This window comes from Amblyomma americanum, chromosome 10, assembly GCF_052857255.1.
Source record: "Amblyomma americanum isolate KBUSLIRL-KWMA chromosome 10, ASM5285725v1, whole genome shotgun sequence".
NCBI classification, from domain to species: domain Eukaryota; kingdom Metazoa; phylum Arthropoda; class Arachnida; order Ixodida; family Ixodidae; genus Amblyomma; species Amblyomma americanum.
The window spans coordinates 144799491-144817950 of NC_135506.1; the positions used below are offsets into that span (position 1 = coordinate 144799491).

The 18460-nt window shown below is 47.3% G+C and overlaps 1 protein-coding gene across 7 annotated transcripts in view; it reads left to right on the top strand.

The window, feature by feature from the left end:
* LOC144106417 (N-acetyltaurine hydrolase) overlaps positions 1-18460 on the top strand; it is an 891210-nt gene that overhangs the window by 449290 nt on the left and 423460 nt on the right. For 6 of the 7 annotated variants that reach the window (XM_077639226.1, XM_077639228.1, XM_077639222.1 and 3 more), the window contains one exon: positions 1224-1388. The exons of the other annotated variant lie outside the window; for it this stretch is intronic. In XM_077639226.1, the coding sequence (XP_077495352.1) occupies positions 1224-1388 (165 nt within the window). The remainder of the gene's footprint in view (positions 1-1223; positions 1389-18460) is intronic. 7 annotated transcript variants of the gene reach the window in all.

The following is an 18460-nucleotide window of genomic DNA, read 5'->3' on the forward strand; positions in this document are numbered from 1 at the left end:
AACGGTGTAAAATAACCATCGTCATCTTGCTTGTGTTTCGCGCCCCAGTTATGTTATGCAACCCCCTCACACATTACTCAAGTCAGAGGCCGTGAAGTACTTGAATAAAACAATAAATAAATAAATAAATAAATAAATAAATAAATAAATAAATAAATAAATAAATAAATAAATAAATAAATAAATAAATATCGGAATAACAGCGCTGAGGCAGGGACAAAGAAGGAAGAAGACATCAGGACCGGCGCTGGTCCCGTTGTCTTTTTCCTTCTTTGTCCTTGTCTCAACGTTGTTATTCCCACCAGTTTGTACCAACTAGCTCAACTCTCCGTTTTAATTAAAAAATAAAAATGATAGTTACCTGATGCCTCGCCGCCACCTTCTTCAGCCTATGTGGAATGCCGTGGACGTAGGGAATCCCAACACTTCTGCGCCTGCCATCTTTATTCTCAAGGAATGCGCCGCTTCCCACCCCGGCCAGAATCCTTTCAGATATCTGAGGAAGAGCCTCATCCGGAAAAGTAGTATCCCTTAGCCTCTGTAACTGCCTATAAAAGGTGGTCTCAACCCTGTGGGTGCAAGATTTCTTCAGGGATACTTTAAGGCAAAAGGTCGCTATGCCTGTCTTATACAACTTTGAATGCTCTGAACCCTGAGTAGAGGCTTAGCAGTGCTTGGGTGAAATTCCTAACACACTCGATCCCAACAGCAAATTCCCAACAGGAAACTATCTTGAAATTCAGCAACTACCTGACTCTGGCCGCTGAAAGGTGATACTGAGACCCTCGTCCTTTTCTTTCAATATCTTAGTGACATCCATAAGAATTGTCAGGCAGCCTTTTTTAAGAAAAATAAAAAATGTAGACATAGCGGAACCCTCTTAATGCCAAATCCGGAAGATCTGATTCCAATCTAGCACCTTTTCTTAGAGTGGCTCTGTCAGGCGTTGTTGCTGGTTGTGGCTGTAATACTTGGTAGGTATGAGGTGACTCACCTACGCTATGCACGCGCGTGAGCCACTTTCATTGTGTTTATTTGTTTTGTGTACGTCACCGTGTCTGGCACGCACCTCTTCCTAAAATAAAAAATATTCCGCGCTGGTGTTGTCTGTCTCCTGATTCTTTTTTCTTCGCGCTGCTAAATTATGAATCCGGATCGACTCGCCCAGTTTTCTCTTCTTTACAGTGTGGGTGTGGTCAATAAAATACGGGCCTTGCTTGCAGAGTTCGAGAAGCGGGTGCTTCGTGCTGCCGCGCTGACGCAGGAGTCCACGGGCTGTCCGGCCATCATTCACCCGGGCCGCGACACCAAGGCACCCTCGGAGATCGCCAGGCTGTTCGCTGAGGCAGGGGGAAAGATGCGTCACACCGTCATGTCCCACCTGGACAGTGAGTGCGCACTCTCCTTTACAGACGCAGTCCTTGTGCAGTGACAACTGTACGTTTCTAGTTCTGAGGCGCGCTGACTTGTCCGAACACAGCGACGTCCAGGGGACGTAAAGGGGACGTCATGGGAAGGCGTCACGCTGATCGCTCCGAAAACAGTTGCGCAGACATCCTTCCCCAAACGAGAGAACAGGAAGTCGACGTGGAAGAGTCCTATTGGTGAGATTAAAAATAAAATAGACTTGATCCTATGCGCTCACCTCGGCATAGTGCAGGAGGTGGAGGTCTTCGGTAAGGTGCGTGGTAAAGACCATGGAATGGTAAGGTCTCCGATTACCTGAAACGTGAAGACGCACTGGAAGAAACTAGTGAAGCGAAAGCCACTCAACAAATTAGTGGTAAGAAGGAATTCACGATATCGCTGCAGAACATGTATTTGGCTTTAATTCAGGAAGACACTCTTAATGAAGCAGAACTGCAGATTAGCCTAGTTGGTTTTGCATAGTTACTCGTAAAATAGCGCTATGAACACAGGCCAGACAACAAAAGGACACACACTGCGCTGATTTTAAGCTGGATTTAATGACAAGATCATGCTTGCTTTTCAAGCAAAGCATCAAGCTTGTACGTCTGCGCATGGTAAAACAAATACAGGCATATGCACTTGCCACATCTGAAATTTGTCTTATTGACGCACGTGTTATTGTTTCCGTAGCTCTCCAAGGTTAACAAGCCCATTTCCTTGGATCGCAAGGCTACGGAAGGCTGACTAACACATCCAGTTCCTTTCCTGAAGACATGAAAAGCTTCTGCTACTTATCTAGTCCTGCGGTCATGGAGTGCAAACAAGATTTCATTGCCAGCAAAAAAACGGAGTGCAGTGGCTCTCGATTCGAAGCAATGCTCTGCCTGGCCTGTAGAGTATTTTCCAAGTAATTGAGGTGCGCCAACAACCTTATATTGATGCATCGACCTGTTTGTCCAATATACCTACGGCCACAGGTGGTGATGCTTTATTAGTAAGGATGGTAATGTTCAAACAATGAATGGTATCATTACGGAATTCGCAGTAGCAGCACATGGTAGGATGGTTCGACAGGATTCCGGCAAGCTATCTCAGGAGACGAAAGGTCTGATTAAGAAATGTCAAAGCATGAAAGCGTCTAACCATACAGACAGCATAGAACCTGCAGAGCTATCAAAGTTAATCACCAAGCTCAAGGCAGCCGACATAAGAAAGTTTAATATGGAGAGAATCGAGCATGCTCTAAGAAAAGGAGGTAGCCTAAAAGGGGTGAAGCGGAAACTAGGCATAGGTAAAAACCAGATGAAGGCGTTACGAGACAAACAGGGCAATTTCATTAGCAATTTGGTTAAGATTGTTAAAGTAACCGAAGATTTTTACACATATCTATACAGTAGCCAGTGTAACCAAAACAAGAAGTACTTTGGTTTGGGCTAGTTGGTGCATAGCTTTTTGATGATGTCAGGACGGCGCGAAAACAACAAGGAGCAAAGAGGCACACGAACACAACAGGACAGGCGCCAACTTGCAACTGAGGTTTATTCGCCCAAACCCTTTCAATTTATGAAGCACCCGAGCCGTATCGCAGAAGACTATCACACAGGAATAAGAGATTGTAAAGAATAATCAGAATTCAGGACGTAGGTGCTACTTCTTACAGACCGTACGATACATTCATGCATTCATCACTACACTCCTGATAAAAGCAAACAGGTCCCAAGATTATCCAAGGGCAAAACCATCAGGAAAGCAATCCATCCTCACAACAAATACCCACGCTTGGCCAAGGCAAACAGATGGCAATATCAAAATTCTTGCTTTAATAAATCGTGTGATAATGAATGAACGACCAACAACAAACTCGGAAAAAATTATGGACATGAAAACTTAAAACCTTCGAGAAATCCTGTCAGCGTCAAAGTACTAAAACATGTGTCAAAACTTAAAAACCTTCAAGAAATCCTCTCACCATCAAAGAACTATAGGTATTATATTCTACACAATTCTCGTTTTGCTGTTAAAACGCATTCAGTAACAACAAACTATGCAGAGAAAACTTCAACACATTAAAACCTAAAGACATCCTTCGAGTAAAACTACCTCAGCGTCACCGATTGAAATGGACGGTTTACTAGCGCATGCGCTTCCCGCTTTCTTAATAAAATATGCCTCTACTACTTCTCGCTCAAACTTGTCTTTACCGCTCTTCAAAAAAAATTGCTCTGTCCAGTTCCGGACGACACTCTTCGCAGGTTTTGCAGTGGTCTGCAAGGAAGCTTCCGTGATGGTTTTGCACATTCTGCAATGGCTCACTATCACGGTCATTGAAACATCGACCGGTTTGCCCTATGTAAACGAGACCACAGCTTAGAGGAATCTGGTACACGACTTGTTACCTGCATTTAGTGAACTGTTTTTGATGTTTAATAGGGCAAACCGGTCATTTCTTCTCCAGTTTAGTCATAGTACAGATCTTTGACAGCTTTGATGGGGCCGAAAACACAACTTGCACCTGATGTTTGGTGTAGGAACAGCGCTAAGAACAGGACAGAAGTCAAACATGGAAGCACAGGGACGGGCGCTGACTATCAACTGAATCTTTATTTCGGAGCACAAACATATATAAGGTGGCAACAAGGGGGTACAATCAGGTATGCGCGGTCACATGGAAACAGTGAATAGTCACGTCAAATAATGAATTTAGACATCTGAGGCTGAGAAGGACGGAAGGGAAGAGGCGATATAACAGACTAAAACCGATAAAAAACTGCACAGTGTAGACGGCCGTCACGCGAACTAAGAAAAAAATAGATGAAGGATTAAACAGGATGCGAAAGTACGGCAAAAAAATGAGTTTATAAAAGAATAAAACTCGTGGAAACGATAGTGAAAGAATAAAAACATAAAAACAATAAAAATTGCTGTGTGCGGCTAAAAACATGTAAAGAGGGCATTCAACATTTCTCAAGTTTAACAGGGGCCAAAAGTTAGAAAGACTAAAAAGTTTTTTGAAGGCAGTCAATGAAAAACGCCAAAAACCAAAGCACCATGAACCCCAAAGAACAAGCGAGAGTGGAAAAAATGTCTGCTAGAACACAAATACCCTGAGTTAAGTCACCTCTCAAAAGGTGTGCCCAGCTGCCTTTAAGAACATCAATTCTTTCTCAGAAAGGCAGATGAACGGAGTGCTCACACAGCAGTCCTTGGCACGCCGGATTTCGATGGCTCCGAATATTTCTCTAGATAAGCGATCCCGTCCTTTGCCAATGATCGCGCACCCGTCGTATACAGGAGTGCAGGTGTCGTTATTGCACTTTTTGCAATGTTTTGCAAGGTTCCCGGTGATAGCTACCCTGCTCATATTATTGTAGTGTTCTTGTAGCCTGGTGTTTATACATCTCCCCGTTTCGCCTATGTATTTCTTTCCACAGGACAGGCGAACTGAATATACAACACCTGTGGCGCATGAAACGTGGGGATTGCCATGCGTCTGCCCACAGCCCCGAGGAACTCTACTACTGTTAACTCTCTTGCAGAGTGAGGAGAGCTTATGGGGTGCCGAAAACACCACATCCGCGCCTGCACGTTTGCCAACTTTTTTCAGGCTATGGCTGACGTTGTGCAGGTAGGGTATAACGACAACTTTTTTTGCGGTCGTTTCCATTGGGTGCTGGTGGACGTTGTTCCCGTCGTTTCTTATTGAGGCATTCTGCTACTGCTATAATGAGCTGCAAGGGGTAGCACGCAGCATGGAGGCGCCCTATCTGTTTATGAAGACTTTCTTGAAGCAGATGGTCACAGGATTTCTGAAGGGCGTTACTGAGGCACAGGCTGATGATGCCTCGCTTTACTAACTTGGTATGGGCAGACGCAAATGGAAGAAGTGGCTTTTTACCTCGCGGCTCGTAGGCCCAGCAGGTATGTGTGGCGGAAAAATGTAGCCGTAGGTCAAGAAATCTCATTGAGTTACTTTCCGGAAGTTAGGATGTCAGTGAAAGGGGATGCAAACACTGGTCAAACAGAGATAGCACATCGGGAACCGCAGTTTCTAAAGCTTCTTCGCTGCATTTTAAAAGGACGAGATAGTCATCTACAAATCTAAAGACTTTTACTACGCTCGTGCCGGGAATTCTGCTGTGCAGCAACCTGTCATAGTGGGCAAGAAACAGCTCGCTAAGGACGGGCGCGGCACATGAGCCTATACACCCACCTTTCTTCTGGATATAGGTCTGGTCATTCCATGAAAGAAAGGAAGATTTCAAATAAAAGTGCACGATGCGCAGAAAGTCATTGACGGAAACCCCAATTTGGTTCTGGAAGCTGACTACGCCATGGTTTTCAATGGCTTCTTCGATGCATTCCATTAATTGCTGGTGCGGCAATGAATAATATAGATCTTTTATATCAATTGAGAAACCTTTAAGGTTGTCATCGTGATGAATGCTTAGGAATTTTATAATTTGCTCAGAACCGTCAACCACAAAAGGGTCGTCAATCGTTAATAATTTTAGCTTGTTTTTAATGAAGCTGGCTATTGGCTTCTGCCATGAATCTTTCTCTGAAACTATTACCCTAAAAGGGTAACCTGTCTTATGGGTTTTAGCAGAATAGAAGGCATTTCCGGTCAAACGGCTCGCAGAATTTAAGGGACTTGCTAACGTGTCAAGTTTGGCGGTTTTGCATAGGCGCATGGCTTGTCTCTTTACCTTGGAGAGGTTGACGACGTCCTTGCTGTCAAAGACCGTCTCAAGGACACTGGTGGCTCTCGCTTTGTATTCTCCAGATGTAAGCACAGTAAAACCACCTTCCTTTTCAGAAGGGACCAGGAAAAGTTCGTGGCTTCGAAGAAAGGACACGGTCCGATGCACCGGAAGCTTCTTGGGAGATGGCCTGTGCTTGACCGGGATTTCAACGCCCTCGGAAATGCACCGGTCCTTGTCGGATTCAGGAGCTCGTTGTCCTACTTGTCGCACAAGGCTTAAAAGTTCCACTGGTGACTTTTTAGGTTCCACCGCGAATTTTGGTCCCTGGCTGAGAACATAACCCTTGTGCGACAAGTAGGACAACGAGCTCCTGACTCCGACAAGGACCGGTGCATTTCCGAGGGCGTTGACGTCCTGGTCAAGCACAGGCCATCTCTCAAGAAGCTTCTGGTGCATCGGATCGTGTCCTTTCTTCGAAGCGACGAACTTTTCCTGGTCCCTTCTGACAAGGAAGGTGGTTTTACTGTACTTACATGTGGAGAATACAATGCGAGAGCCACCAGTGCCCTTGAAACGGTCTTTGACAGGAAGGACGTCGTCAACCTCTCCAAGGTAAAGAGACAAGCCATGCGCAAAACCGCCAAACTTGACACGTTAGCAAGTGCCTTAAATTCTACGAGCCGTTTGACCGGAAATGCCTTCTTTTCTGCTAAAACCCATATGACAGATTACCCTTTTAGGGTAATAGTTTCAGAGAAAGATTCATGGCAGAAGCCAATAGCCAGCTTCATTAAAGACAGGCTAAAATTATTAACGATTGACGACCCTTTTGTGGTGGACGGTTCTGAGCAAATTATAAAATTCCTAAGCATTCATCATGATGACAACCTTAAAGGTTTCTCAATTGATATAAAAGATCTATATTATTCATTGCAGCACCAGCAATTAATGGAATGCATCGAAGAAGCCATTGACAACCATGGCGTAGTCAGCTTCCAGACCCAAATTGGGGTTTCCGTCAATGACATTCTGCGCATCGTCGACTTTTATTTGAAATCTTCCTTTGTTTCATGGAATGACCAGACCTATATCCAGAAGAAAGGTGTGTGTATAGGCTCATGTGCCGCACCCGCAATCCATTGCCGCACCATTAATTAATAGAATGCATCGAAGAAGCCATTCACAACCATGGCGTAGTCAGCTTCCAGAACCAAATTGGTGTTTCCGTCAATGACTTTCTGTGCATCGTGGACTTTTATTTGAAATCTTTCTTTGTTTCATGGAATGATCAGACCCATATCCAGAAGAAAGGTGTGTGTATAGGCTCATGTGCCGCGCCCGTCCTTAGCGAGCTGTTTCTTGCCCACTATGACAGGTTGCTGCACAGCAGAATTCCCGGCACGAGCGTAGTAAAAGTCTTTAGATTTGTAGATGACTATCTCGTCCTTTTGAAATGCAGCGAAGCAGCTTTAGAAACTGCGGTTCCCGATGTGCTATCTCTGTTTGACCAGTGTTTGCATCCCCTTTCACTGACATCCGAGCTTCCGGAAAGTAACTCAATGAGATTTCTTGGCCTACGGCTACATTTTTCCGCCACACATACCTGCTGGGCCTACGAGCCGCGAGGTAAAAAGCCACTTCTTCCATTTGCGTCTGCCCATACCAAGTTAGTAAAGCGAGGCATCATCAGCCTGTGCCTCAGTAACGCCCTTCAGAAATCCTGTGACCATCTGCTTCAAGAAAGTCTTCATAAACAGATAGGGCGCCTCCATGCTGCGTGCTACCCCTTGCAGCTCATTATAGCAGTAGCAGAATGTCTCAATAAGAAACGACGGGAACAACGTCCACCAGCACCCAATGGAAACGACCACAAAAAAGTTGTCGTTATACCCTACCTGCACAACGTCAGCCATAGCCTGAAAAAAGTTGGCAAACGTGCAGGCGCGGATGTGGTGTTTTCGGCACCCCATAAGCTCTCCTCACTCTGCAAGAGAGTTAACAGTAGTAGAGTTCCTCGGGGCTGTGGGCAGACGCATGGCAATCCCCACGTTTCATGCGCCACAGGTGTTGTATATTCAGTTCGCCTGTCCTGCGGAAAGAAATACATAGGCGAGACGGAGAGATGTATAAACACCAGGCTACAAGAACACCACAATAATGTGAGCAGGGTAGCTATCACCGGGAACCTTGCAAAACATTGCAAAAAGTGCAATAACGACACCTGCACCCCTGTATACGACGGGTGCGCGATCATTGGCCACGTACGGGATCGCTTATCTAGAGAAATAATCGAAGCCATAGAAATCCGGCGTGCCAAGGACTGCTGTGTGAGCACTCCGTCCATCTGCCTTTCTGAGAAAGAATTGATGTTCTTAAAGGCAGCTGGGCACACCTTTTGAGAGGTGACTTAACTCAGGGTATTTGTGTTCTAGCAGACATTTTTCCCCCTCTCTCTTGTTCATTGGGGTTCATGGTGCTTTGGTTTTTGGCGTTTTTCGTTGACTGCCTTCATAATACTTTTTAGTCTTTCTAACGTTTGGCCCCTGTTAAACTTGAGAAATGTTGAACGCCCTCTTTACATGTTTTTAGCCGCACACAGCAATTATTGTTTTTTATGTTTTTATTTTCTACTATCGTTTCCACGAGTTTTAATCTTTTACAAACTCATTTTTTTTCGCCATACTTTCGCATGCTGTTTAATCCTTCATCTATTTTTTCTTAGTTCGCGTGACGGCCCTCTACACTGTGCAGTTTTTTATCGGTTTTAGTCTCTTATATCGCCTCTTCCCTTCTGTCCTTCTCAGCCTCAGATGTCTAAATGCATTATTTGACGTGACTATTCACTGTTTCCATGTGACCGCGCATACCTGATTGTACCCCTTTGCTGGCACCTTATATATGTTTGTGCTCCGAAATAAAGATTCAGTTGATAGTCAGCGCCCGTCCCTGTGCTTCCATGTTTGACTTCTGTCCTGTTCTTAGCGCTGTTCCTACACCATGCAATACCAACTAGGCCGTCAACTCGCTCTCCTAAACCTGATGTTTGCTTGCGACTTTTTTTATGCCATGGGAAACTTTGTGAATGTAAGAAATGACAGTGACAGATGTCTTTCGTGCTTCCGGAAGTCTCTTATCATTAGGCCACTTCAACTTCTGGATAAACATTTCGGAGACAGCCGAAATGAAAAGGGGTGGGTAACTGGCTTCTTGCAACCTCTGAACTTAGTCGCCAAAGCTCACCGACATCATGTGATGGCACGACTTTCCCAAGGCATTCTGAAGGGAGTTAGCGATTATTGCTCTTTTGAGGAGTTTGGAATGTGCGCTGTCAAACGGTAACAGCCCTTTCTTTGATCTGGGATTGTACGCCCAGCATAGGTGATCCTTCATGAATACCAATTTTATCTCTAAAAACTGAAGTTCCCGATTCACTGGTAAATCCCACGTAAATGTGAGGCCCTGGCTGTTATTGGTGAAGACGGATAACACACTTGTTGCCGCCGCAGCTACATCAGACTCAGGAAAATTCTTCAAAATAACCAAAAATCGTACACGTATCTAAAAATGGATACAAGATGTGCGTCGCTAAGTTGACCTTTGATTTGATAACCGACGGCTGACAAGAAAATGTCAAAGAGTACAGGCGCCACGGAAGACCCTATGCAAACACCTTTTTTGTCTTAACCAGGAAGCTTCTTTCAAATGATATGGCTGTCGAGCCCAAGTAGAATTCCAACAAAGCTACAAAACTGTCTCCGCTAATCGCTGCAGCTTTTTGAAATTGAACTTCACCTTTTGTGATGATATTTTCTCTGACAGCACTTATGAGTCCGTGATGAGGAACAGAGTAGTACAAATATTGAATATCGATGGAGAAACCTATGTACTCGAGGGAGGGCAAAGCGTCCAGTTGCTGCACAACGTACGAGGAACTACGAACCAGGAAAGAATTATCTTCCACCAAAGAACCAAGGTGCTTTTGAAGGTAGCAACTGACAACGCATTGCCAAGTCCCTTTTTCCGACACGATGGATCGTAGTGGCATTCCAGGCTTGGGGGTTTTAACCGCAAAGAATATTTCAAGGAAGCCCCTCTCTTCATTTTTTGCTCGCTTCTTGATGGCATCCAGATGCAAGACATCCAAGATTTTGAGTGCTTGTTAAAACCAATAGCAAGCACTAAAAAAAAGTTAAAACCAATAAATGCCAACGGTAACACCGCTAAACAGGGCTACAAAGGCTTAAACATGGTGTGGGAGATAGAAGCATAAAAACGATGGCGAACAGGATTCCAAGAGTAAACGGGGCGAATAAATTGGCCTGTTCATGGGACAGGGCACACATCATAGAGGCACGCTTTTTCTTTTGTTGACAGTGGAATTGACGCGGTGCTTACACAGTCCTTTCCTTTCTTATGGATGGCAACTGCTTCCATGATCATGCTGACCAGCTTATCTTTTTTTCTTCCGAAGATTGAGATGTTGTCCAGGTTGGCCGTGCATGGGTGCTTAGGCTGGCGGCAATGAAGAGCCAGGAAACCTGATGTGGCTGTCTACGTTTGTCCGTCCTAAAGTTCACGCTGGCCCAAAGATGCATTCATAACAGATGGCCTCGAGGAATGCCATTTTGCATCAGGTAACAGCAAGTCTGTTGAATGATGGAAGTGAGATTGTGCTGGAAAAGCTAGGCACACTGTATATGCAATGCCTTATGACCTCTAGTGTACAGAAAGTTTGGAAGAACGCTAATATTATCGTAATTCATAAGCAAGGAGACAATTCAATTGCTAAAAGGGCGAGTTCGTAATATATTCTTGACAGTGGCAGCCCAAACGACGGCGACCCCGTTTTTTTCACTGTTACCCTCATGAAATTAGGCGTCGAGGATATGAAGAAGTACAAACCAATGCGCTTACTGGCTGCTGCCTACAAGGAATTTAATAAGCTAATTCCTAAAAAAGTCAGGATAACCTTAAACATGAATAAGAACGGAAAACTGGGCGAGTTGGTAGGGAATCATGTTTAACTGCGCAATGAAACGAAGACAGAGAACAAGAATGCACGACACGGGCGCAGACTATCAACTGATTTTTTATTCAAGGAAAAGAGGCCTTTATATGTATCTTCATCCCGCGGAAAGACAGGCTAAAAAGCCGAAAACGCAAACACTATCACACACTATCTTGGCACATGTAACGTGATGCCACTGTGATCACGCACCTAAAAGTAGTCTCCGCATCGTCAGAGACAAGATAGAAAACAAACAGCAAACCCACGGGCACACTCCTGTTCATGAAAGAATCAGATGACTGTGTAGCATCACCATCTGTGAGCCTGATTGATAGGCAGATACCTCTTTTGCGCAGTTCTTTAGAGCAAGCAGGCGGTATGGAGTGTTAGCTTGACGTGAGTATGCCCGTGAGTTTGCTGTTTGTTTTGTATCTTGTCTCTGACGATGCGGAGACTGCCTTTAGGTGCGTGATCACAGTGGCATCACGTTACATGTGCCAAGATAGTGTTTGATAGTGTTTGCGTTTTCGGTTTTTTAGCCTGTCTTTCCGCGGGATGAAGATAAATATTTAGGCCTCTTTTCCTTGAATAAAAAATCAGTCGATAGTCTGCGCCCATGTCGTGCCTTCTTGTTCTCTGTCTTGGTTTCTTTGCGCAGTTAAACATGATTAAACATCAGTCAAAAAATGGTAAGGCTGGCTTTCATAATGGATACTGGATAGTAGATCATATTAATAATATCAATCACGTGACAGGGAAATGCGTAGAATATAAACAGCCCCAATATTTATAATTATAGAAAAACACGAACTGCGAAAAAAAGAACGGGACAAGAGAAAAGAAGTACATAGGACGAGCGCCGACTAATAACTGGCTTATTGCACCAACTTCTCGTTCCTGCAACAACAAAGCGCGTGCACACAAATGAGACAAGGCCAAAGAAGTGTACTTATATCGTTAACTTGAGAAATTTCGAGTCCGAAAATTTAGCAAGGAATGAATTAACGAAAAAAGCTCAGAGTGGCACTAACAACAGGAACAAGTTTGTGCGTTGCTGAACTAAAGTAATCTTTCATGGTTTGATTTACGATGTTTCGCGTCCCAAAGCGACTCTAGCTACGAGACACCTGAATGAAGGGCTCTGGAAATTCCGACCACCAGGGGTTCTTTAGCATGCACTGACGTCGTACAATACACAGCCTTTAGCATTTCACCTCCGTCAAATTTCGACCACCCCGGCCGGCATCCAACCCACGTCTTTCGGGTCAGCAGCCGAGCACCATAACCACTGAGCCACCGCGACGGCGCGAAAGTAATCTGAGATTCTGCTCAGCTGTGGCAAGGTGTATGTGGGACAAACGGGCCGCTGCGTCAACATAAGTTTTTGAGGCATGCAAATTCCTTTGACGATACACTGGGCCACCATCTACCTAAGCATTGCAAGTCCTGCGAGCTTGGCTACCAGGAGTGCACTCCGCTTTTCGGTCTGTGTAAGGCTATCAGGTGTGCGAGGGAAAAGAACCAACTCGAACTTCTTGATTGCCGTGGAAATCGCGAGATCAGGGCCTGAGAAATGTATTAGAGAGGCGCCCATCCACTTGTACCGCGAGGTAGCCTCCCAATGCGTAGTGAGCAGGCGCAGCGGAAAAAGCCTTGTTATCTAGCAACCCTGGAGAGGAAGACGAAGGAGCACAGGCGAGATGGACAGAACAGAAGCCGCATCATAAAAGCACGACAAGACTAAATGAAAAAAAAAATACAGCGCCAACAAAACACTTCGAAACGAAGCTAAATGTTTTAAACATGAAGAACAGAAGTTTCGTCATAAAAACAAAACAGGAAAAAGAACACGACAACGAAGGTCCACAAGCACACGCGCAAGGTTCGCTGACGTGTCCTTGTTGGCCGCTATTGTTTCTGCTCCTCCTGATGGTTCCGGCTTGTTCATCATAGGTGAGCCTGTACTGCGTTGGGGGGTTTTGGCCAAGGCGTAGGTTAAGACGCAGTTCATGTCAACAAGGGGGTGCGTTTTGCTGAGAGATGTCGTGGACCTCCCCAGATGGAGGGTTGGCAGCTTGGTTTGCCAGCTTGCCAACCCAAAGCCTGCCGCTTGAATCCTTCCGAAAAATGGCATTAATGCAATTACGTTGCTCTCGTCCCAATCGGTGAGTGTGCGATAAAAATCAAAACCCCCAAACTAATTCAACAGGAGCTAAGATCATTGACAGACCACTATCAGCAGATCTCTGAAGTGCGTCCATATGGCCGTAGAGGCATTGTGTGCACGTCCTCAGACATCGCTTGTGTTGCAGACTTGCTTCAGTGAAAAATTTTCAGCTCACTGCCGGGGAAAGCATTCATTCCCGAACAGCTTGCATGTGTCAAGGCTATCGTACGTGGTGTCGACCCAGCATCGTCCCCGCAAGAAATTCTAGAAGAATATCAGGATGCAGGAGTTGGTGTTCCTTCAGTCTACCGCTGTAGTAGAGAGGTAAATGGCTCGCGGGTTGCTACTGAGTGTGTAATACCAACTTTTGCGGGCTCTTCCTGCCCTGCTGAAGTAAAAACTTTGGCCGATTGTATACCGTGTGGACACTCTGGAACCCCGCCCTCTTCAGCGCAGCAACCGCTAGCGGTTCGGGCATAGCGGCAAAACACGCAAGTCAGAGACCCGCTGCCGTTTATGTGGAGAAAATCATTCTGCTGATAACTGCCCCTCAGAGCAGCCTCATTGTTGCCTTTGCAGCAACATCCACTCAGCTGATGACGCCAACTGCGCAAAACGTAGTGAAGAGCGTAGCTTGTTGGAAACTATCAAAGGTGTTACGTCTCGCCTACGACGCGCGGTATAGCCGGCGCGGATGCAACGGATGCCGCGGCTTCGTTCATCGCTGCCGCAACGCCTCCCGCCAAGCGCGTCCAGGCAGGTTTCAGTGCCACGTGTCGTCGTGCGTGCGTGTGTGTGTGTGTGTGCATGCTGGTGCCCACGCTTGTCAAAGCGCGGCAGCCGGGGAGAGGAGCTCCCCAACTGGGAGGCGAGGAGGTCTGACCGGCGCCGGCCTGGCGGACGCGCCCGTCACGTCTGGACATGTTCAAGCGTCGCCGTATCGGACGCCTCTTCCCAAGCCGTTCCTTCTTGCCCTCGACTCCGAGGGTATAAAAGACAGCTGCGCCGGACGCCAGAGAGACTTCGATTTCTGCCTTCGAGTAACGTGGTCGCCCTGACCGGCTGCTCTTTTGAGATGCCAGAATAAACAAGTTGTTCTGTTGCCAGTCGACTCATCCTTTGCCAGGACCTTCGGATGTTTCCAGCTTTGCCCCAGGCCGCCAGGCCAACGCTACCCTTGGGGCTTGCAACCCAAATGCAACAACTGGTTGCCAGCGGTGAGATCCCGACAACGGAGGCCAGCAGCGAAGATATGCGGTCAACTGTATGCTGAGCAGCACAACGACCATCCGGGAGCAGTGCAACGAGCCCTGTGTGATGACTGGTTGCCTGCAGCGGAACGACTGCGCTGAATTCTTGGCTGCGAGGCTTGGTGAGTGCGGGACTTTCTTCTTCTGAGTTTTGCCAGGCTTTTGTTAGTGTCAGAAACTGAGCTGGTAATTGTGGTTGTCGTTGCTGCCGGGTTAGTTTGCGGCAAGAAAATAGTAGGCAGTAGAGAAAGCAGCATTCGGAGCAGCCATGGATTTGAAGTCGTTGCGCAAACCGAAATTGCTGGAGCTTGCAAGAGAGCTGGGTCTGAATGTCTCAGACAAACTCAGAAAACCAGAACTGCTAAGGGCTATTCTTGAGTTGGAGGCTGAGGATGACGAGCTGTCGGAATGCCTTGAGACCATTGAGGAGAGGGAGCAAAAAGGGAAAGACGAGCGCGAACGTAAAGAACAAAAAGAGAAAGAGAAAGAAGAGCGCGACCGTCAACACGCTTTGGAAATGAAGCGTCTCGAGGTAGAGATGGAACGCGCTCGTAATGGAAGTCAGGCACACGGTGCAGGAGAACGGGTATCGTTCAAAATGACTGACCTGATGCGGCCGTTTAAGCTTGGAGAGGACATTGGTTTGTTCCTGGTTAACTTTGAGCGAACGTGCGAGAAGCAGGGGTTCTCTCGGGAAACGTGGCCACAGCGCTTGCTCACTTTGTTACCCGCCGAAGCGGCCGACGTAGTCGCTCGCTTGAAGAGAGAGGAGGCAGAGGATTTCGACCAAGTGAAATCAAGTCTGCTAAAAAAGTACAGGCTGTCAGCGGAGGCGTTCCGTCGGAAGTTTCGGGAAAATGAAAAAGGCAGAAATGAGTCATATACAGAGTTTGCCTACAGGCTTATGTCAAACATGCAGGAGTGGCTCAAAGAAGAGAAAGCGTTTGGTGACCACGAGAAAATTCTGCAGTGTTTCGGGCTGGAACAGTTTTATAGTCGGTTACCTGAGAACGTGCGGTACTGGGTCTTGGATAGGCCAGACGTTAGTACAGTGGCTAAAGCCGCCGAGCTAGCCGAGGAGTTTGTGACGCGTCGGGCTCGCGGAGCTAAGGACGGTCAAAAGGGTGAATTTGGCTCCAAGTCTGAGAGGCCGAAGTTCGCACCCATGAGAGCAAGGGGGGACACACGTAGTGCGGATGCGAGTGAAAGCAGTCCGACCGAACGTAAGGAGACGGCGGCAGCCGAAGCCGAACGCAGAAAGCGGTTCGAGAGGAGGCAAGCGCGCGTGTGTTATACGTGCCAGAAGCCGGGTCACTTTTCGGCGCAGTGTCCAGAAACAAAAAGAGAAGTCGTGTGTTTGTCATTATGTAGCACTGACGAGAACATGAAGCTTCTCGAGCCTTACATGCGAGACTTCCTCGTGAACGGGAAAGAGTGCCGAGTGCTTCGTGATTCCGCAGCTACAATGGATGTAGTTCACCCCTCTTACGTAGAACCCGATATGTTCACGGGCGAGTGCGCATGGATCAAGCAAGCCTTGGAAGCTCATAGCGTGTGTCTGCCCGTAGCAAAAGTGCTTATTGAAGGACCTTTCGGAGCACTTGAGACTGAGGCCGTAGTGTCATCTAGGCTGCCCCCCCAGTACCCGTACCTATTTTCGAACAGGTCCGATCACCTCCTGCGCGAGAAGGGGCTTGTGTTTGGTGAGGCTAGCGTTCAGGCCTTAACCAGATCGAGAGTTCGGGAGCTCGCTGCAAAGGCGGTAGTTGCGGGGCCGACATTGTCGAACAATGAAAAAGGGTCGGAGGCGCAGCAAGCTGGTATTCAGAGCACGTCCGAACTGAATAAAATTGAGCCTGTAGCGTTGAAGGCACCAGGTACTGGAGAGGAAATGCCCGACACGGGAAAGTTAGAAGAGCTTCCGGTCGAGCTTCCGGGACTAAGCTCAGTGACGAACAGGGAAGACACTGATCAGGTCATTAGTGACTTACTCAGTAAAGCACCGCTGTCGCCTGAGCAGAAAACCGAACTACACCAACTCTTACAAGAGTTTCAAGGTCAGTTCTCTGAGAGGCCTGGTAGGACTTCTGTCCTTACTCATGATATAGAACTTACCTCCCCAGAGCCAGTACGATCCAAGGCGTACCGGGTGTCACCCCGCCAGCGCGATATTATGGAGGCTGAGGTAAAGAAAATGCTACAGCTCGGTGTTATTGAGGCGGGTGAGAGTGATTATACCTCCCCTTTGATTTTAGTTGAGGTACCGGGCAAGGAACCTCGTCCTTGCGTCGACTACCGCAGGCTTAATTCCATCACTAAGGATCAAATTTATCCGATCCCTAACATCGAGGAGCGCCTTGAGAAAGTTAGTAGCGCTCAGTTTATTTCCACCCTAGATCTTGTCAGGGGTTATTGGCAGGTTCCCCTTACAGAAGAGGCTAGTAGGTATGCGGCGTTCATTTCACCAATGGGAACATTCCGTCCTAAAGTTTTGAGTTTTGGTTTGAAGAACGCGCCATACTGCTTTTCAAGCCTCATGGACAAAGTGTTGCGGGGACAGGAAGAATTCGCTTTACCGTATTTAGACGGCGTAGCGATATTCTCCGCATCCTGGTCTGAGCATATGGCACACTTGCGGGCAGTGCTAACCCGCCTGCGCGAAGCGGGCTTGACAGTCAAGGCTCCCAAGTGCCAATTAGCACAAGCCGAGGTTGTCTACCTCGGTCACGTGATTGGACAGGGTCGTCGCCGCCCCTCTGAAATAAAAGTGGCCGCTGTGCGAGACTTCCCGCAACCGCGCACGAAGACCGATATTCGGTCGTTCTTAGGTGTCGCCGGCTACTATCAGAGGTACATCCCCAGGTACTCCGATATCGCGGCTCCCCTGACGGATGCTCTAAGAAAAACAGAGCCCCAAACAGTCGTCTGGAGCGAGACAAAGGAAAGAGCTTTTAGCGCCCTAAAGAGCGCCCTAACAAGCCAGCCTGTGCTACGATCGCCAGACTACACAAAAGGGTTCGTTGTTCAGTGCGATGCTAGTGAGCGAGGCATGGGCGTTGTACTATGCCAAAGGGACAATGGAGAAGTGGAACACCCCGTCCTGTATGCTAGTCGTAAGCTGACCTGTCGTGAGCAGGCGTACAGCGCCACCGAGAAAGAGTGTGCGTGTCTCGTGTGGGCCGTTCAGAAATTTTCATGCTACCTAGCCGGCTCGAGGTTTATCATTGAGACGGATCACTGCCCTCTCCAATGGCTGCAGACCATCTCTACCAAAAATGGCCGCCTCCTGCGCTGGAGCCTCGCTTTGCAACAATATTCCTTTGAGGTGCGTTACAAAAAGGGGAGTCTCAACGGTAACGCCGATGGCTTAAGTCGAAGCCCCTAACGTGGGAATCCGCCTCAAAGTTGTTTGTTACTGATGTTTTCTTCCTGAGGCAGGATTTTTAACTTATTGCTTTTGTTTAGTGTTTCAAAGTGATTATGTGCTTTCTAGTGCAATTTTCCAATTTGTGGACGCGTTCTGAGTGCTGCTTGACTACTGTAAGAAACTAGGCAGTAGTATAAAAGGGGAAAGAGCCTGGCAGAGCTTAGTGAGGGTTGTCTCGTGCTTGCTGACTGAGCGGTTGCGTTTCGGCGTAGTTCTAACGCTTGCTGGGAACGAGCACAAAAATGGCAACTCTCCCGAAGTGACTTTGCAGTGTCCTGTGTGATCCTGAACATGAGAACGAGGCCTTCTCTGTGCGCTGCGCTCAAGCAACGTCGAGGGACGACCGGTTTCGATTATGAGCATCATCGAGCGACATCCCTCTGGTCAGCGGATGCAGTCCCCTGACCATCGGGATCTCCTTCTCCCGGCGGGGCGGTCTGTTACGTCTCGCCTACGACGCGCGGTATAGCCGGCGCGGATGCAACGGATGCCGCG